Genomic DNA, 21,813 nt, shown 5'->3' with positions numbered 1-21,813 from the left:
CGCTCCAGCCCTCGCCCCGCCCCGCCCCTCCGGCCCAGGCCTGCGGCTCCGCCCTCCTGGTGACGTCACTGGCCAGGCCAGCCGGCGCCATTTTGAAAGTGGAGTCGCCTGCCCTGCCGCTGCCGCCGCCGCCGTCGCCGTCGTAGCCACCGCCGCCGCCGCTGGAGAAAGAGCAAGAGTGGGGAAGACCAAGAGTGAAGTCCACCATCCCGCCGGCTGGTTTGCCAGCCCCTCCTTCCTTCTCCCCCGACCCCCGCCCCCTCCCCCCACAGGTGCCATCCGCCGCCATCCGCCCTCTCTACCCCCCCATCCCCAGGTGAGGGGGGTGAGTTCAGGAAGCGGAGACCCCGAGGAACCCAGCCGGGTCACCATTTGCAGCGCAACATGGCAGGTAAAGGAGAAATCACCCTCTCCACTGACAAGGCACCGCTTCCTTCCTCCTCCCTCCATCACCCCCTAGCGACTGCTTGCGCCTCTCGGAGAGCCACGGGGCACCCCTGGGATTTCAGGGAATTGGTCAGGTGGGCTGGGGTGGGGGTGGGGCGGGTTCTGGACAGGCGAGTGGTCGCTGTGGTATCGAAATGGCTTTGAACAGGAGGGCTGGAGCCTGGGCATGGGTGGGGGTGGGGTGTGTGCCGGCGAGCTGAGGGGTAAGGCGTGGGTGGGGCGGGGTAGGGGCGAGTGCCGATTCGTCCCTGCGCTTGGGAGCCCGGTGGAACCTCCGCCCCCGACCCCCCCCCCCAGGGGGCTTTTCTGCGGCTCGTCCTTTAATTCCTATGTTTCTCCCTGCTGCAAGCCTTTTTGGGTGTTCCTACAAATAAATGTATTTTGCACTGAGAAGGAAGAGTGCTATATAAGTTGAAATACAATGGGGACATAACGTGTATTTCTTTCCACTGTGGGTACGTATATTTTTGAGACTGTAAGCCTGAATTTTTTTTTTTTTGTCTGGAACCATCTCCCTTTCGTTTTTTTTTACCCTTTAGGTCCAAAGAGTGCAAGGCCTCTAATACAGCGAGTTGCGTGAAAAATGTAATTTAAACTTTCCGTTTTGCATGTTAGCTTTTGTGCAGATGTCCTTTTCCCAAAAGGGTTTCATGGAGTTAGTTAAAATAGTTGTGGAGCTCAGAGATATAAATAGCCAAGAGGAGAGAGATTTAGGTAAAAGCTTGGGGCGGAGGGGGGGAGATGCAGAGAGAAAACCAGGTTGGAATATTTAGCAAGGAATGGAGGTGAAGGAAGAGAAAGGTAATTGCTTCGAGGATTATTTTTGTATATTTTGGTGTTGCTGAATATCTTCCTTCATTTAGTAGAATCGGTCCTAGATCTAGATTCAGTTTCTTTCTCCATAGATCCAGGACATTGCCCCCTCCCTGCTTGGCAGTGAAATGGAAACATTCAGGGACTAAACCAGTTTTCCGTGCTCTAATCAATATTTAGATAGATAATTAAACCTGTAAAAAAGTTAACATGTTGGATTGACTTAGGGTTTGCTATGCATAAGTTGCTTTTTGGCCTTGTTGATGATTAAGTGAAATTAAAATTGTTCTGCACAAGATGATGACAAATGAGCGAAATTAATTCTTTGCCAGGTCCTTTGGATTCTGACGGATTAGGTGAAGGGAGGCAAACCAAGCTTCCTTTTGGCAATCTCTTCACCAACATTCAATTCAGTTTCTTTTCCTCTCTGGAGCCAGTGATTTGCTGGTAATGAACTGCAAAGAAATGGGTGGTGAGGTTGTGTTTGCTGTATGTGCGCTGTGGTGATAGGGTTCATATGAATCATCGCTCCTCACCCAGGCAGTAATGTTCCTGAAGTTTTCTCTTCGTTCCGTGTTTTATGGTAGCTTAACCTTATTAACTCTCCTGCAGCCTTTTGTAGCCTTAAAGGAAAACTCTTTAACTTTCGGTATTTACTTTTTCTGGTAGGTCTTGCTTGAAGTAAGGCTTTTACTGTGTTTGAGGGGAAGGGAAAATGGAAGGGAACTTTTGAACTGATGTACAGTGGTAACGATAGTACATGGCCTTTAAATATTTCAGACCTGGAATCTCTCTCTTTTTTAATGCAATACCAGCCATTGAGGACTAACCTTTTTCCAAATTAGTGCTGTGGGGTGGTGGTTGTATGTGTGGGCAGTACCAGGCTGTTAGTATCATGCCAACTATGGATGCCATCTCTGTTTATGGGAGTAAACATGAGTAGGACTCAGTTTTAATTGGTATGTTTTCTTTTTCCAGGAGCTGGAGGAGGGAATGATATTCAGTGGTGTTTTTCTCAGGTGAAAGGAGCAGTAGATGATGATGTAGCAGAAGGTAAGAAAGCATTTAATAATGCAGAATTTGGATATAGAATCTTTCCAAAATCTCTGTTGCTGAAGGATTTCCTTTCAGCTGAGTCTGTTCTAGTTTAAGAACGTTTTATGTTGTCCAAGCAGGGAAAGAACAGTTTTAAAAGTCACCTTTCTGGAAGATAATCTTAAATCTTTTATTACTTATGCCGTGTTTTATTATTATTTTTTCCTGAATAAAATAAGGAGCTCTAGATGATGATATATATAAAACCGTCACAAGAAAAATCTAAGGTCCATGCGGTAAAGGTGTCCTTGCTGTGTAAATTTCACGTACAAATAAATGGTGATGCATTTTCATGGTTGTACAGTTTTTAGATAATTTAATTGAAATAGGTGCCATCAATATTTAGCTCAGAAATATTCTTGATAGCATCTTCCATTTTTGAGGGGAGATTTTTAGTTTTTTTTGCACTTGCCTACTATGAGAGTGTGGTGTTGATTGGCATATTCTGTGAAGAAATGCTGGCTCAAATGATGCATTTAATTGTCTTGTAAAGATTAACTTAGGTGGATAAGAAAATAACGGTGTTATAGATATATAGCATGTCTTCTGGAGAGCTTATTGTTGTGTATTTTGAAGCTAGATTTGATCAGTGGAAGGGCTTTAGTTTTCCCCCAGATTTGTTTATTAGTGTATTTCAAAATTCTAGTTTTGAAACTTTAGGATTTTGCATTCGAGATGGTCTTAGATGAAGGAAGTCTTGAGATGGAGGAGACATTGTATTCAATAAAGTAGTTTTATTATTTCATTGTTCAGAAATATTAAAGTTTGAATTTTAATAGTATTGTGTGTTTGAATTACAGTAGGAATTTTCTAATACTCAGATAAATTAAAATATGTACTTTTAATTTTCAAAAATTTGTCTAGTAAAAATTTATAAATTATCCGTCTCTAGATTGTGTTGTCCTCATAATAAGATCCTATTTCTGACTTACGGTCAGTGTACTGTTTGTTTTGAGGGTTTTTCCAAGGCCACGGTAGGATGATGGCCTTGTGTTGAGCCAGTTGAATGCTTGGATTTGCTTGTGTCAATGTTATTCGTTTTTGTTTTTTTTTTTTATTTTAAAATTTATTTATATTTTAAAAATTTTGGCTGCGTTGGGTCTTCGTTGCTGCGCACGGGTTTTCTCTAGTTGCGGCGAGTGGGGGCTACTCTTCGTTGCGGTGCTCCGGCTTCTCATTGCGGTGGCTTCTCTTGTTGTGGAGCACGGGCTCTAGGCACGTGGGCTTCAGTAGTTGTGGCATGCGGGCTCAGTAGCTGTGGCTCGCAGGCTCTAGAGCACAGGCTCAGTAGTTGTAGCGTATGGGCTTAGTTGCCCCACGGCATGTGGGGTCTTGCTGGACCAGGGCTCGAACCCGTGTCTCCTACATTGGCAGGCGGCTTCTTCACCACTGTGCCACCAGGGAAGTCCTCAATGTCATTCTTAATTAAGTACCTGATCAGTTTGCTGAGTTGTGTGGGGAGCCAACTGGCATACATTGTACTTCTGATACAGAGCACTCTCACGTTTCTTTCTATTGAATCCTCATCTGTTTTTCAGATGAGAAACTGGAAGCTTAAAGCAGTTAAGAGACTCACTAATGGTCATACAAATAGTGTAAATCAGGGTCTTCTGATGAAGCCTGTGGTGTTTGGCTTGTTCAGAGAAATAAATCCTAAGTTGAAGGGAGGAGTCATGTGTTACTCATTTTGTAATTCCATTACCTATTGAACAGTAGGCACTCAGATATTGGATCATTAGTTCTGTGCTGTTGTGTAATATTCGCCAAGTTATGAAAGTGCTGTATACTTGAAAAGCATTCCTTTGTTGATGTCCATTTATTCCCTTTATCAAAGATCTTCTAGGGGCCTCCTAAATGCTGAGCACTAGGGCTCCAAGGTGTCTAGAATACAAACCCTGCACGTAGTTCACTGTTAAACAGGCAAAGACCACATGCATTTGATTTAATCAGAAGGGATTGATGATTCCAAACTTAACTGAACCAAATGATAGTTTTTGACATGTATGATGGATCAGTGGTAATTTTCTTCTGCTAATACTTAGTAACTGGATTTTGCAACTGATTCATTAAATAATTTTCATCTGTGGTTGTTAAATATTACTTTTAACCTACAGTGCATTCCTAGTATCTTATGCTGAAGCTTGGTATGTATATTTTAATAGAAACATGATTTATTCTAGTACCTATGTCTATACAAATGCAATAAGTATAAAAAGCATCCACTTTTCAAATTATGCAGCTTGAATTTGGGTTTTTTGCATACTGTAGTTTGCACATCATAGTGTATTATGTTTATTTTACTAAGAGAAGGTTTACTTTTCTGAAATAAAGTAAGATTAATACATTTCCCCCTTGGTTTAGATTATAGTCTCTAAATGGGTTACATGTGTCTCAACCTTTAGTTTAGCTTGCCTGTTTTCTGTTAACAGTACATCCTAAGTTCTTTTCCATCAAAGGCACCAAATTGTCTTTCCCCTCCTACATGTATTCAGCTGTCATGGCATACTCTTTTTACTTCTGTAATGCTTTAATCTTTTCATACCCACTTTTACCTTGGTTAAGGTTCTCAGTATCTCATCAGGATTGCTCTAACTTCCTAAATGATTCCCTGCTTCTTGTCATGTTTTGCTTCTAAGTTACTCTTAAATGCCGTCCCAGTTTTATTTTCCTCAGAAATCTTTAGTGGTCACTGTATCCACAGGCTTCTGAATTACATTCAGATATTTTAGTATAGAATGTGAGACTTCTTACTGGTATGGCCCCTACTTCTCTAAGTTTATTTGCTAGTGTGGTTTACGATCCAGCTAAATGGATACAGTTCTTCACACAAGTCCTGTACACTCTTACTTTGGGGACTTCGTGATTTTTTTTTTTTTTTTTTTGCTGTTCCTACCTTGGAATGCCTGATATTCCTGCCACAGTTCTCTTATCAGAATCATATTTATCCTTCAGGTCATGCCTGTAACCCTTTTACTCATCTCCCTTTTTTGGGAGTATTTTAAGAATCTACCTTCGTAGCACTTTGTATTTATAATATTAGTACCCCAAACCTCTACTGTTGCACTGTGAGCTGTATGTGGGACATTCTGTATATAAACTGCTATGCTTAAAAGAAAGCCTGGAACACAGTAGGTATCCAGTATTTATTGAATGGAGGAAGAAAATTTACTATAATTAGGTTATGAAGGGGGACAAGTATGGGTGAAAGGTAGCATGACTGAGACATACTTTTGGCAATCATGAATTTATTTACTTGGCAGCTTTGTAAGTGGACTGATGGTATATAGCCATGTAGTAGAAAGAAGCGAGGAGACCTTGGGTTTCTATCCTAGTGACAGACTAGTATATGTCACTTTGGGTAAGTACTCCTCTGAGTTCCAGTATGCTTAGCCTTAAGAAAACAGAACTGGATTAGGTGATTTCGGTTGTTCTTGTAGTCTTACTCTTGTTAACTCTCAAAGATGTCTTAGAAAAGAGAGAGCCCCACGTTATTATTACTGGTAAGTTAAATTGTTTGAGATGTTAGACTTTCTGGGGGCCTTAATTTAAAAATAAGACAGTGGACTTAGTTACTCAAGGCTCAGAATTTTTCCTTAAATAACATTACAGAACTAAGACAGAATTTTGACATTTGATCAGATACTCTCATTGTCTTTTGGCCCATGTAAGCCCTTCAGGACAGTTACAGCCTGTGTTGGGGTACTTATTCTGTGCACACACGGCTCTTCAGGCACTTTAAGTAGTTTACCTTTGATGTAGCTAATTGTTTGGGAGAAGGATGAGGCACTAAAATCATCCTCATGTAGTTTTTATTTTAACCTTCATAGTAACAGTAATAACATTTTATCATATCCTGTACTTTTAGTTTTTCCTTTATTGATAGCTATTCTCCCGTGAGAAGGTAGGTCAGAGCCCAAAGTCCATGGTTTGAATCCTGCCCAGTCACCTACTAGCTGTGTGATCTTGGCCAAGTTAACTCAAACCTCTTTGTGCCTGTTTTCCCCCTCTGTAAAATGAGGATGACGGTAAAACTTGTCTTAGGATGTTGTTTTGATGATTAAATGAGTGAATATTCCTAAAACAGAAACCCAGCACATAATAAGGGTTTAGCTATCGTTATTACTTGAATATTTATGATGAGTAAGGGAGAGTAGGAGAATGAGGAGATTGGGCAATTGTCTTTAAAGGCTACTAAAAACTTCTCATCAGCCAATGTGAGGAAAATGGTATGTGTATGTTTTATACATATTCTTTGATTCCACAGATATAAAGTTCAAAAACATTTAGAATTAAACCATAGATTTAGAGACACATATGAAGCTGGTCAAACTCTATAAAGAATAGCTACAGAGTAATTAACTGTCAAAGCCAGGATAGTGGTTATCTTTAAGCAGTGATAGGCAGTTGTGATTGCCAGGGGTTCTGGGAAGGCTCATGGGGTGGTGGTTGTACAGATGTTTGTAATAACTGATTAACCTGAAGATTGTTGTTTTGATTTTGATTTTCTATATTTGTTAGACTTCACAATGAAAAAGGTTTTTAAAAAATCCCATACTATACTAAAGGGTTTAGAATGAAAAATGGTAATCCCTTCCACACTCACTCCCTAATCCTCCTTAGCCCTTCTCCTAAAGGCAATTATGTTGAACCCTTCTTCTAGCTGTTTCCCTTGGGCTTAATTACATTTTTTGTGAATAAAATTATATTTCTATTTCTTTCCATTTTAGACATTTTCAATTGACTTCCTTCCATGGTAGATGAAGATTAAGCTGTTGACGTTTTTGTGCATTTGCCCCAGTGTTACATCACATGTTGTGGTTAAATTAGAAGTCAGTGCTTACATTGTTACGAGGATGCAGATGTTCTCTACTGAGCCTGTACTACACTGTAGTGTTGCTCATTTCTTGTGCATCCCTTCATTTTCCCTGAAGCTAATAATTGCCTGTTTTTTAATTTGCCTAGTTCTTTTTGAATTTTTAAAAAAACTTCATTATGGAGATTTTGAACATTACAGGAAGAAGATGGAATAGTATAATGAACTCCCATCACCCAACATCAACATGTGGCCAGTGCTGTCCCATTTATAACTTGCATGACTTGACTCCTTCCCAGTTCTTTGTTATTTACTAATAGAGATATTATTGGTTTTGTTTTTAAAATCTAGATTCAAGAAACTAGAAAACCAAGTTCATCATTTTAATGTGAAACAGTAAGGAATTTTTCCTCATGATTTTTTGCAGTAGCAATTCTGATAATTTGTTAATTTGTTCAAATTTTACTTGTGAAAATAAAATTATTAAAAATTCAAATACATGTGGATAATCTGAACTGTATAATTTTGGGTGAAAGATAAGGAAAAATTAACCAATATGGTTTTTAAAATTATTTTAATGCAAATTTTCACTATTTAATATTAAGTATTAAATAATACATTTTTATTATTTTCATTAATTAATGTAAGTATAATTTTCCTCATCTCCATATTTGACATTCTTAAACTTTCTTTCATAGGATATTATTTTAGGGTATGATTTTATTACATGAAGTCAGTGAAACTTGGATCCAAGTGTATTGCATCTTTTTCAACACTGCTTCCTGTTTATTTTTGGACTTAGACTTGTGGACTGGTTCTTGGGGAAAAAAACTTTCTTTGGGAGAGTCTAAGTACTCCCCGAATAAGGACATAAATAAAATTTGAGAAGCAAATAATCTTTGGAGTATCACACAAAATTTGAGGGTTTTAAATCCATTCAGTATGTTTTATGCTACAATATAAATAGATTTTAAGATCATTTGTGTTCTGTGTTTCTTAGAGTAGTATGCACGTTCGATTTAGGCACTAGGGTCAATTTGTAGAAAATAGTAGAACCCCATTTTCTGCAAATTTCAGAATATTGGCACATCAGCTGTATTCCAAAACGTAATGACTCATAGCAAAGGTATCAGTTAACATTCTTACCTTGTTTCACATGTCACACTTCTTTCTCTCAGCACTAGCATTACTGCTGACAGAAGTCTGGTACTAATGCAGTACCATCACTTAAAGTAGTGTAACTTTGCCCATTAAATAACATGAATGATCATATTTATCTAGTATTAGGCAGTATCCTTGTTTTCTTTTAAGATGCTAAAAATTTTTTCTTACCCCTTTATTGGTAAAAAAAAAAAAAAAAAAAAAATTACAAGAGATAGTGGCATTTTGTCTCAGGTTACTAAAATAAACCAAAAATTACACTTAGGTATTTTTTAGTACTCTCTTTTAGTGAACTATATTTTAAAATTTTTGAAAATTGTGGAATAAGCAGAATGATGAGAGACTGAAGGAAAGAATTTTATTAAATCAGTAAAAAGATTACCATATATTACGTATTTATACATCTATATTTGCCTAGTTGAGTTGCAGGAAGAAAGGTAAACTTTATTTTAAGCTTCTTATGCTGTTAAATAGGAAAATTAAAGGGTTGGAGATAGATGTTTTAGCTAATATTCTCAATTACAATCTCTTTTCCCTTCTCTTAGGTGATAATGGAAATTAAAATTGAGTAATCAAAGGTCTGCAAGTTGCTTCCTTAGTAGAAGGAAAGAGAAGTAAAGTCTGGTAATATATAAATTAGATTTCTCAATTATGTGCCAGGTACTGTTTTAGGTGCTTTATTGATATCGTTATTAATCTTTGAAATAAATAGATGCTGTTGTTTTTCCACAGAGACAGGAAACTCAGCTAGGAAGGCTAGTTTACTAACTGTATCCTTGAGCAGGTGGTAGAGCTGGGATTCTTACCTCAAACCTTTAAATTTCCCTAATGTAATTTTATTTGTTTAAAAACTTGAGCTACTTCTTTTAGTTTAGGTGAAGGTGTTTGAGGTTGTTGGAGTGTGACTTGTTTAGAGTTTATTTGTAATGCCAAGCAGATTATTGTTGTTTTGAAGTAATTAAATCCAACTTGGAGATTTACTGAATCTTCTGCTAATGGAATTCTTAAGCTAGGACATTCGATAAGGGATTTTTGAACCTTCTGATGTTGTATGTAAAGTTGTAATGTGTGTGCTTGTACGTAGGTGCATTTTTCTGGTCACGGGGTCTGTAACCACTGTCAAAACAGAGATCATTTATTCCATTTTGAGGTGTGGTCTGGCAACCCCTCAACTGTCTCAGAACGTCTCTGAAGTTGAAACTATTTTCTTGATAATATTTGCCTTTTTCACTGTGTTGACATTTGCACCAATGGTACAAAAGCAAGGGTTGGTAAATCTGCAGGCATCTTAGCATGTATCAAGGCCTTGGCACCAAATGGTACCAATAGTCATGGTAATCTTCATTGCCATGTACCAGCAGTTTTAAAATGCCAGTTTTATGTAATGTCTTTGATGAAACAGTAAAAATTAATTTTGTCAAGTCTCTGCTATTGAGAGTCTTGACTCTTGAGTACATGTGTGTTGAACATTCTGTGTGACAGAATGGAAAGTACACTTATAGCATTCTGTTATAGATCAGACAGAGTACAGTGGTTGAAGGAAAAGTATGGGTGCAGTTATTTGTTCCAAGCTGAAGTAGTTGCTCTTTTCATGGAATATTATTCTTACTAGAAGGAGCTACTGCCAACCTACTCAGACTTGTATATTTGGCAGACATTTTCTCAAATGAACAGTGAATCTGTTACCTCAATGGACAGTATTTGTTGCCCATGATAAAATCTGAGCTTTCAAGCAAAACTCAAAGTTTTGGAAAACGTGTATCTCCTGAGCTTGATAACTTCTGAATGCTTACAGATATTTCAGGTGAGATCCGTAGTAATATTAATGATTGTGATTTTTAATACTGTGTGATGAAATGTGTCAACATTTGGAAAATCTGCATAACTGAATGGCCAATGCTTGTGATGTTAAAAAGTTATGCATAAGTAAAAGTGCAAGATAGAGCATTGGATTCTAATATAACAGACAACTGATATGGTTTCAGACTCCACAAACCTTTAAGAAACTATCACGTGTTGAGTTTTGCTGTAGTATCAAAGAGATATCCGTAACTACCTGAAAAGCCTATTAAACTATTCCTCCCAGGACTTCCCTGGTGGTCCAGTGGTAGAGAATCTGCCTTACAATGCGGGGGACACAGGTTGATCCTTGGTCAGGGGACTAAGATCCCACATGCCTCGGGGCAACTAAGCCCTTACGCCAGAACTACTGAGCTAGCGAGCCTCAACTAGAGCCTGTGTGCTGCAAACTACAGAGCCCACGCGCCCTGGTGCCTGTGCGCCACAACTAGAGGAGAGAAAACCCGCACGCCACAACTATAGAGAAGGCTGTGTGCTGCGACGGAAGATCCCACATGCTGCAACTAAGCCCCGACACAGCCAAAAATAAATAAAATTTAATAAATAAAGCTTAAAAAAAATAAAAGTCAACATCTATTTAAAAAGAAAAAGAAAAAAGAAAAAAAAAAGGAAACTATTCCTCCCTTCCCAACTACATACCTAAGACTGGATTTCTTCATATATTTAACCTACACAACATAGTGTAGTATGTTGAATGCAGAAGCAATTAAGAGAACCTCAGCATCTTATGTTAAGTCAGACATTAAAAAGATTTGCAGCAATGTAAAACAATGCCGTTCTTCTCACTAATTTTTTTTGGGGGGCAATAGTCTCTTTTTTTCTTTTTATAACTTTTTTGTTAATGTGTAGGGCTTTTTATTACATTCTTATTTTTTGGCTGCTTTGGGTCTTCGTTGCTACACGTGGGCTTTTCTCTAGTTGCGGCGAGTGGGGGCTACTCTTCGTTGTGGTGCATGGGCTTCTCACTGCAGTGGCTTCTCTTGTTGCGGAGCATGGGCTCTAGGCATGTGGGCTTCAGTAGTTGCAACACGTGGGCTCTAGGGCGCCCAGGCTTCAGTAGTTGTGGCGCACGGGCTTAGTTGCTCTGGGGCATGTGGGATCCTCCCGAACCAGGGATCGAACCTGTGTCCCCTGCATTGGCAGGCGGCTTCTCAACCACTGTGCCACCAGGGAAGTCCCCACTTACTACATTTTTAAATAAGTAAGTATTTGAAAATTTAAAATATCTTTGCAGTCTTCAGATTTTAATAGTATAAGGAAATCCTGCCATCCAGAAATATCTCACAACTGTGGGCTTAGTCTGTTAATTTCATTGTTCTGTTGCTTTAAAAGAATCTCACGGGAGCTTCCCTGGTGGCGCAGTGGTTGGGAGTCTGCCTGCCAATGCAGGGGACGCAGGTTCGTGCCCCGGTCTGGGAAGATCCCACATGCCGCGAAGCGGCTAGGACCGTGAAGCATGGCCGCTGAGCCTGCGCGTCCGGAGCCTGTGCTCCGCAACGGGAGAGGCCACAACAGTGAGAGGCCCGCGTACCGCAAACAAACAAAAAAAAATCATGAACTATAAGTGATCAGAAAGAATCATAAAGTGCTGCTTTTGTGCATGTGTATTTAAAGCTTTCCTATGACTTCAAATTGTTTCAGCCTACTTACTCCCTTGCTGTTCTTTAGGTACCAAATTAAATCTGCCTTCAGTATTTTAGGGCTTTTCCCACTATCTCTGCTGAGGTCCAGCTATCATTAATACTTAATGTAGGAATACTAAATTCCTTAAAGCCTAGTCTAGTGCCATTTCTGGGTTGGCTGCCTGGTCATTAGAAATGAGTTGGTGCCCTTGACATTGTGTTTTATTTTGAACCCGCCATGTAGTGGTTTGATGTGTTATTTTTTTCTTGTAAGAAAGTCACAGAATTGGCATGGTAACTATTTTCAACTCTTAACCACTAAAGGGAGGAAAGGAGAAGGAACAGTGTTTTTCTTTAAATTCTACTTTAAAATGCAGCATAATTCTATATTTAAATAGTTGCTGAGTTTGCCATTTGAAGAATGCAGTATCAACTATTTATTGCTTAGTATTTTCAGGGTTTTTTTGTGGCTACTTTTCTACCCTTTTAAAAAAATTGTCAAAGTATGTAGGACTTTTAAAACTAGCTTTACCAGTTTTCCATCCATGTTTAAACATTTAAACATTTTAAAATAAACATTGAGTTCATTTTAAAAATAGCTAATTTTTTATTAATATGGACATTTTTAGTTAATGTTCGCTGTAGCTGATTAAAATGTCATCTAGATCTTTGCCTGTGGCATATGTGGAATTCCTGGCAATTCATTATTGAGTGCTTCTGTGTGCCACTATACCAAGGGTCAGGCTCTTGTAATTTTAGTTTCTGTAGGTTGACTTTCTCTCTGAATGTTCAGATATCAACTGGAATTTTCTTTTCTGAAGTCCTTGAGTGATCTCTTTTATCCAGTTCAAGGGGGTTCATGGAACAATGACCCTGTTTAAGAACCTCTGCTTTAATCTAAAAATTTGTCTGTGATTATATGCCTATATGGTTAAGTTGGAGGAGTCAAGGATATTTTATATGGTAACGATAGTTTTTAGACTATTAAAAGGGTATTCTTTCTTAGGAATCTTCTTAGTACTTACTGTTACTGATATAATATTAGAGGGATGAATCTTCTAAGATACTGGACCTGACAGCTTTAGTGTATTCCCATCTTGATTTTTTTTTTTAATTAAAAAACTGCTGTCTCTTTAACCATGGGTAAAAATATTACAGGAGTATATTGGATTTTTATCTAATTGCTTGTTTATACTTCATCCAGAAGGAATCTAAATTCTTCAGTAGTCTGTATTAAGAGAGAAACTGAATTTGGTAAAAGGGATTGGTGGGAACATTTTTTAAATTATTTGAAAATCTGGAACAATGTTACTTTTTAGAACTTGCTATTGTAGTTTCAGGTCAGCTGCCTGTGAAAGTGGAAAAAACCTTTTTGGTGTTTCCCCATGTCTTTTTTTTTTTTCTTTCCCAGTTTACCACAAGGTGAGAGTCTTGTGGGCCTGGAGTAGATGTGTTTTTAAGATAGCATAAGAGGAATCTTTAATATTTTCTGTTGGCTAATAGATTGGGAAGGCTGTATTTCAAGAAAACAAGCTGTTGTAGGCAATCAGTAACTCTTGTCAGATTCCTTATGTAGGGATGCAACGTTAGAAATGGTAATAAGAATTGGTAGTGGGGAAGGGATTGCTCGTAGTCTTCTTTTTTCCCCTTGACAAGAATTATTTTTGTCTAGCAGCAGAACCACATCTTTAAGTGAAGTACTTTTTAGCTCCCTAATGTTTTTATGTTTTTTTCATTGTAAAAAAACACAAAAACATAAAGTTTACCATCTTGACCATTTTTAAGTGTACAGTTCAGTAGTGCTAACTGTATTCACATTACTGTGAAACAGGTCTCCAGAACTTCATCTTGCAAAACTGATACTGGACCCATTAAACAACAACTCCCCGTTCTCTCCTCTGCCCTGGTATCCACCACTGTGCCTTCTGTTTCTGTGAATTTGACTACTTCAGATACCTCATACACGTGGAATCATACAGTATTTGCCTTTTTGTGACTGGCTTATTTCATATCCTCAAGGTTCATCCATGTTGTAGCATGTGACAGGATTTCCTTCCTTTTTAAGGTTGATTTCATTTTATGTATATACCACATTTTGTTTTTCCACTCATCTTTTGACAGACACTTAGTTTGTTTCCACCTCTTAGCTATTGTGTACTTCTAGCCTTTTTATGTATAGCTGGGGTTCTGTGGGGAGGAACATCCTATAAGTACTTTCTGTAAGTGATTGGAGGTGGACAGGAAGAACCCTAAGCAGAACATGAAAGTATCAGATTAGAGGATATTAAAGAATACAGATCGGTACTGCTGTGATACAAGTCTGTTATCCCAGATTAACAGTTTGAGGACAAGAACTGTGTTACTTTATTTTGTAGGCTATTTCAGATAAGATTAGGCAAAATCTAAATTTTTTACCAAAGTTTCACCTCATTTGCAGTTTCTGGTTAAAAATAGAAAATCCCACAGATTTTGTAAGTCACATTTCATTACTGTAAAACTAACAGTAAGGACAGTCAGTGTGTTGTTTTGTGTGTACTTTAATTAGGCAAAGTCTTCACCATAATAGGAAAATTTGATAACTGCATTGCATTTCTTTACAATGAAATCGTAGATAAGGAATGACCAAGGTTGCGTTTCTTAACAATAGCCTTTGAGGTAGACATTATTGTCATTTTGTACACGAGGGCACTGAAGCTCCAAGAAGTTGAGCAATGTTAATCTAAGATTATGAGTTAGTAAAACTGTTCTATTTTTTAGGCTCCCATGTTGCTTCTGTGTGGTTCAGCTTTAAAAAAATACTATTTGATTAAATCTAAATCTCAGGTTCTCATAGGGAATGGTGCTAAGGTGAGACCTTAGGTATTCATCTACAAGTCAACAAGTACTTTTTGAGTGCCCAGTATTTTGGAGAATGTGAGAGAAATAGAAGACATGAGTCCATCACTTTAGGTATATTAAGGAAAGTCAGTTTTATTACAATAAGCATTCTCCATAACACATTGTAGCCTTTGGTATTAACCAGTTCATGTCACCAGGAGATCCTTGACTAATCGTATGTAAAACTTTTATAGGTAATGCTGGGATATGAGTAGTAAATCATTTCCCCTTTTCCAAGTTGACTTGACTTTGCTTGATATTGAGATGGTGTTGCAGTACAAAGAATCACATGTATCTCAAGTCTTTTTTTTTCTTTTTTTTTCCTTTTTTTTTTTTTTTTTTTTTTTGCATGAACTCGCGAGGGATGTTGCCATTCTTTCCATAGCAACACACTAGGATACTGACTCTGCTTTGCTGGGAGAAGTCTAAGCCGGCCCCGGGAGGAGCAGAAGAAAATGCCGGGCTGGGGTGGGGAATAAATCGCTACAACTCCAATACCCAAAATGAAGGCAGAAAAAGCCTTGAGGTGTTTTGGTCCCAAGAGCTGCAGGTGTCATTCCAGCTTCTGCTCCTGTCCTGTACTGAGGCGGTGCCTCCTGCACGTACGGGGCAGGTCCTGAAGGCCCTAGTGTATTTGTTCCCAAAGGATCATGATTCTGGCAGTTGTATCGTTCTCTGTCCCCTGCATCGGCAGGCGGACTCTCAACCACTGCGCCACCAGGGAAGCCCCTTTTTTTTTCTTTTATGAGATGTCTATATTTATGCTTTAGAGAAACTAGTAGTGTATAACATTAAGTAGTAGTGTTCATTCTGAGGGCTCATAACATGAGCATTTTCCACATTTTTGAAAGAGTTAACTGCAAATAAGCTGTTATCAGTTGGAGGGCCTTTATTCTGTGAAAGTAGATGACAGTTGTCATGGGTGTAGGTTGAAGGCATATGGATATGTTTGTATATGTTATTTATAGCTATGATGGTAAGAAAATCCAATACCAACTAGAAAGAAAACCCCACTATAACTTTGAAGTGTTGTATTTTATTTATGTAACTGATGCCCGAGGCCTCATGGAAATAAAGTGAGAGCTAATTGAAGTTATTTGGAAGTTCCTTTACTGTTAGAATTATAGTCCTTTAAGTCGGGAATGCTCAGTTCTACTCTGGGAGCATTCTGTTATTAACACATACTTGTTAAGCATGTCTCAAGTCTTTTTAAGACATAAATGTGTCTTTCAGTGTTTTCAGATGGTCATGAGTTGAATTTACTAATGAATATAATTGGAGATTTCTCCTGGCAAATGTTTGTGGTAGTTTACAAGCCCTTTTGTCCCTTTCCTTTGTATCCTGTGTTTCAAAACCTTCATTTGAAATTTGGCAGTTCCTTAAAAAGTTAAACACCGATTTGCTGTATAACCCAGCAATTCTACTCCTAGGTATATATCTAAGAGAATTGAAAACCTGTGTCCACAAAAACTTGAACACGAATGTTTATAGCAACATTATTCGTAATAGCCCAAAAGTAGAAACAAACCAAGTCTGTCACCTGGTGATGCATAAAGAAAAGGTGATGTAGCCATACGGTAGAATATTACACAGCCACAGAAAAGAACGAAGTACTGATACCTGCTGCAACGTGGATGAACTTTGAAAGCATATGCTAAGTGAGGAAGCCAGCCACAGAATCCACATACTACATGATTCCATATATATGAAATGTCCAGAATAGGCAAATATATTGAGACAGAAAGTAAATTAGTGGTTGCTAGGGCTCGTGAAGGGTGGGAGTAAGGAGAGTGGCTGCCAACAGGTACAGTGTTTCTCTAAGGGGTGATGAAAATGTTCTGGAACTAGATAGGGGTGATGGTCACAAAATTCTGTGAATATGGTAAAAACTGCTGACTTGTACACTGGATTTGAAAAAATAATAGTAAATAAACTAAAAAATAAACAGGAGAGACAAGGTAGAATTCTGTTTCTTAAAAAAATTTCTAGAGCCAATTAAAAACTCCCATTTACAAAAGAAAACACTTTCATTTTGTAGTACTTCTCATACAGACGACATCGACATCTGACTTTCTCCACTGTAGTAAGCACATCTAGTCTGCATATCTTTGTTACAAACCAAACATAAGGCAATTATTTTTGTATTTTATTAACCAGAATTTAATATAAACACACACACAGACATATACAGTGGTAAAGACAAACAGTACAAGAGGTATACCTAGAAAGCATGTCTCCCTCTTACCCCATTCTCCCAGGTTCTGTGTCCCCAGAGATACTGTCACAAATTTCTTATATGTTATTCCAGAAGTATTTCATATTTGCATGTTTTTAACTTAATGGAGCATGTTCATCATTTTAGATTTAAAAGTAGGAAAATATATTCCAGAAATCCATGATAGGAAAGGTCTGTAGGCCCCCTTAGCTACCAGTTTCTTTTAACTGGTCTGTGATTTCTATATCTTCAGCCTGAAGAGTTGCTGAGAAGGTTGTATATGTTTGGGATGTGCATCTAGGTGTGCAATTAGTGTACAATAAAGCTAAGTAAAATTTATAATTATTAATGTTTAAGATATCAAAGTCTTTAAAAATAACAGTTTGGGTTCATTGATACCTGGGGTCTGTGTCTTACCCCTTATTAAATTAGATCTTGAGCTTTCTGGAATTGAATCTTACTGTTCCTGGTAGAGTCCGAAGTGACCTGGTCTTCTTGGTGATTATTTAATTAAGATTATAGTAGATGTTATAGAGTAGGCTAGATCCCAAGGACCTAATTTTTTTTTCTACTGTGTCTTTCTGACTGTTCAATAAATACATAGGTCCCTTTGTTCACATATCCACCATCTCTAATTCTCAGATGAATTTCTTGGGAATTTGGTTAACATTGTTTAAAATGCTAAAATGTCCTGATTTGTATACTGCTCAGTTGATGAGAATACAGCTTTATCAAACTCCTGCTATGTGGTAATTTGCTAACGTCACAGATTTTTATTCTTTAAGGAAAAATAACTTTCTGAATATAAACATAAAATGTTGATATATTTTTAAAAAGTGCTCATTGGGCTTCCCTGGTGGCGCAGTGGTTGAGAGTCCGCCTGCTGATGCAGGGGACACGGGTTTGTGCCCTGGTCTGGGAAGATCCCACATGCCACGGAGCGGCTGGGCCCATGAGGCATGGCTGCTGAGCCTGCGCATCCGGAGCCTGTGCTCCACAACGGGAGAGGCCACAACAGTGAGAGAGGCCCACATACCGCAAAAAAAAAAAAAAGTGCTCACAAAACTTAGCTGATTGCCTACTAGTGTAAGCATTTTGCATGCATTATCTCATTTAATCTCTGAGGATAGGTATTACCACTTTCATTTTATAGATGAGAAAATCAAGGATTAGATAAAGTAAATTGACCAAGGTCACACAATTGGTAAGTGGGGGAGCCAGGGGATGAACGTTGGTTTCTTCTGACTTCAAAACCATCATAAGTAAGTGAAAAAAATAAAACCACATATAATCTCACCATTTTTAAATAACGTCTATTAACATTTTGGCATAGATCTTTCCAGTGTACAGTCCTTTTTCTGCTGTGAATGTATATTTTCAAAGCTGGCATTACACGTATAGTTTGGTATTATGCCTTCTTCCCGGTTAACATTTCAGAAGATAAATGGCTGTATGTTATTTAATTGGATGTCTGGTATATTTAATTTGGACATTTCATTTGTTTATGATTTTTGCTATTATAAATTATGATGAACATCCTTGTGAGAATTTTATCATTACTTTAGGGTATATTTCTAGCAGTAGAACATAATAGTCAAAAGGTGTGATCTTTTTTTTTAAGGCTAATGGTATGTATTACCAAATTGCCATAGAAAGGTGGTGTTGGGTTTCCCTTCCTCCACCAGTAAATGGGAGTGCCCATTTCCTGTCCTGTTGACAATGTCTGGCACAATACTACCATTCAGAAAAATCTTTTCCACTTACTTGTTTGCGTGTGTTTAAGTGTGTAGATTCTGTCCCTGTCCTTTGTCTGTTGTTCTTTGGGGGTGCTTGTCTTTCTTATTCATATGTATTAGCACCACCTCTCCCCCCATCATATTATACCTGAGGGAGGTTGTATGGAAGCACAAAGAAGAAATAATTTGGGTCAAGAGTAGATGGGGAAAACTTTGTAAAAGAAGTGATTTTTGTTTGTTTGTTTTTGACAGGCAAAGGAAGGCCAAAGGCTAAGGGAACAAACATTTGAGAACTACTATGTGTTTTCTTATTTGTAAATGGGGGTAATTAATAGACTTGCCTTGTTATTCAGAGGATTAAATGTATGTGCGTGCTTAGTTTTGACACATAATAAGTGATCAGAAAATTTAGTAGGTTCAGTTATTTAGTTACATAATGCTAGCAGATTAACAATTAACAGAAGAATAAAAGCCTATATGAGCCCATAAATTTAAAAAAATCTAGTTGGTTTTGAGATTTGGGGCAGGTTACAGGCACTTTCAGTAAGTGTATGTTGCATTAATGAATACAGCTGTAATTTGGTTGGGTTAGGAATTTGGGAAATCCAAAGACAGAAGTGGGAAGATTAATTTCATCAGGATTGGGGTCAGGCTGGGGTTTGGCACTTTGCCAATTCAGTTGACTAATTTAAAATTAATGTGTGGCAAAATAAACTCAAAATGGATTAAAGACCTAAATAAACTCAAAATGGATTAAAGACCTAAATGTGAGACCAGATACTATAAAACTCTTAGAGGAAAACATAGGCAGAACACTCTGTGACATACATTACAGCAAGATCCTTTTTGACCCACCTCCTAGAGAAATGGAAATAAAAACAAAAATAAACAAATGGGACCTAATGAAACTTCAGAGCTTTTGCACAGCCAAGGAAACCATAAACAAGACGAAAAGACAACCCTCAGAATGGGAGAAAATATTTACAAACGAAGCAACTGACAAAGGATTAATCTCCAAAATATACAAGCAGCTCATGCAGCTCAATATCAAAAAACAAACAACCCAATCCAAAAATGGGCAGAAGACCTAAATAGACATTTCTCCAAAGAAGATATACAGATGGCCAACAAACACATGAAAGGATGCTCAACATCACTAATCATTAGAGAAATGCAAATCAAAACTACAATGAGGTATCACCTCACACCGGTCAGAATGGCCAACATCAGAAAATCTACAAACAATAAATGCTGGAGAGGTTGTGGAGAAAAGGGAACCCTCTTGCACTGTTGGTGGGAATGTAAATTGATACAGCCACTATGGAGAACAGTATGGAGGTTCCTCAAAAAAACTAAAAATAGAACTACCATATGACCCAGCAATCCCACTACTGGGCATATACCCTGAGAAAACCATAATTCAAAAAGAGTCATGTACCACAATGTTCACTGCAGCACTATTTCCAATAGCCAGGACATGGAAGCAACCTAACTGTCCATCAACAGATGAATGGATAAAGAAGATGTGGCCCATATATACAATGGAATATTACTCAGACATAAAAAGAAGTGAAATTGAGTTATTTGTAGTGAGGTGGATGGACCTAGAGTCTGTCATACAGAGTGAAGTAAGTCAGAAAGAGAAAAATAAATACCATATGCTAAGACATATATATGGAATCTTAAAAAAAAAAAAATGGTTCTGAAGATCCTAGCGGCAGGACAGGAATAAAGACGCAGACGTAGAGAATGGACTTGAGGACACGGGGAGGGGGAAGGGTAAGCTGGGACAAAGTAAGAGAGTGACATGGACATATATACTCTACCAAATGTAAAATAGCTAGCTAGTGGGAAGCAGCCACATAGAACAGGGAGGTGAGCTCAGTGCTTTGTGACCACCTAGAGGGGTGGGATAGGGAGGGTGGGAGGGAGATGCAAGAGGGAGGGGATATAGGGATATATGTATACATATAGCTGATTCACTTTGTTGTACAGCAGAAACTAACACAACAGTGTAAAGCAGTTATACTCCAATAAAGAAGTTTAAAAAACAATGTGGGGCAACAAAATTTCAAGCTTTTTTTAAATTTATTTTTAATTTTTTGCATCTTCCCATTTTTCTCAAGTTCCTCCAGTGTTTTGTTCTTCCCTGTGATTGTATACTCTACATCTTCTCTCAGGAATAATATAATTCGGGAGTGAGGGGAAACTTGGAACAGGCAGTAGAGCCCAAAGCATCCTTCACCATTAGTTTCATTTTCCCTGAGCAGGTAAGAGTGGAGTTTGGGACACCTGAAGGTGTGATATCAGGAAAATCCCGTTACAGGTATTGACCCCTAATTACTGAGGCTCTAAAAAAGCCCTGTCGGGTACCCCCCGCCCCAATCTAAGGCAACATTATAAGTACATTATTCTTTTATATTATAAGTATTTTCCCACTCTTCTTTCCTCCACTCGTCAGCTGTTTCTATGATGATCTGAATGCTTTACCAAACCTTGAGTAGGCTGATGAGTATATGGATAGCTCATAAAAAAGGCGTCTGAAGAGAAAGCAAGTTTTATTGTACCAGTGAGCACCCTGTTTCTCTCCTCCATTCCTTATTCGGAGGTGTGCTGTTTTGTTGTCAGAGGGATGGTGTTAGCCCAATACGGGTACTTCTCAAGCTTTATGTGCTTACGAATTTCCTGGGAATCTTGTTAAAATGGAGATTATGATTCTGCATGTAGATCTCGGGTGGAGCCTATGATTTTGCACTTCTAACCAGCTCCAATGACGGCCGTGTTGTTGCTGCTGCTGCTCTGGTGGTCTGGGGTCCACACTTTAAGCGCCAAGGCAGTTTATAGCCTTTTTTAGGGGAAGGGGAACAGGTATGGTAGTCTCTTAATTCTTTTACTCAGCATTTCTGACATACTGAATAGATCCATTGTGCTCTTCTCACATCAGTTAACAGTTGTTCAATAAATGAATAAACACCTCCTGGGAAGCTTTGTGCTAGCTGTTAAAAGAACAGCTTGCATCATAGTACACTACACTTTAGCCATCCCTAATTGTTAGGTTAAATCCATGTTTGCAAGTTCAGTTTAGCGCAGGCCAAGATCTTGCTATACTTATAGGCTTGCTTTTGCTAATTTGCTTTTATAAGTAGATTGTCGTCCCATCCGTCCCCCCCCCCC

The 21,813-nt window shown here is 38.3% G+C and overlaps 1 protein-coding gene across 2 annotated transcripts in view; it reads left to right on the top strand.

The window, feature by feature from the left end:
- Positions 1-84: 84 nt before the first annotated feature.
- The window catches only part of PPP2R2A (protein phosphatase 2 regulatory subunit Balpha), an 85,775-nt gene continuing 64,046 nt past the window's right edge, over positions 85-21,813 (top strand). The window contains exons 1-2 of one of the 2 annotated variants that reach the window (XM_007466175.1): positions 85-391; positions 2,239-2,313. In XM_007466175.1, coding sequence (XP_007466237.1) covers positions 385-391; positions 2,239-2,313 — 82 coding nt within the window. In that variant the 5' untranslated portion in view covers positions 85-384. Of the gene's footprint in view, positions 392-1,781; positions 1,844-2,238; positions 2,314-21,813 lie in introns of those variants that run through there. The other variant, XM_007466174.1, reaches the window with a different exon arrangement.

Source organism: Lipotes vexillifer, unplaced genomic scaffold (assembly GCF_000442215.2).
Source record: "Lipotes vexillifer unplaced genomic scaffold, Lipotes_vexillifer_v1.1 scaffold308, whole genome shotgun sequence".
Classification (NCBI taxonomy): domain Eukaryota; kingdom Metazoa; phylum Chordata; class Mammalia; order Artiodactyla; family Lipotidae; genus Lipotes; species Lipotes vexillifer.
The sequence above is the reverse complement of the archived record's forward strand: the minus strand, read 5'-3'. Positions and strand labels throughout refer to the sequence as shown.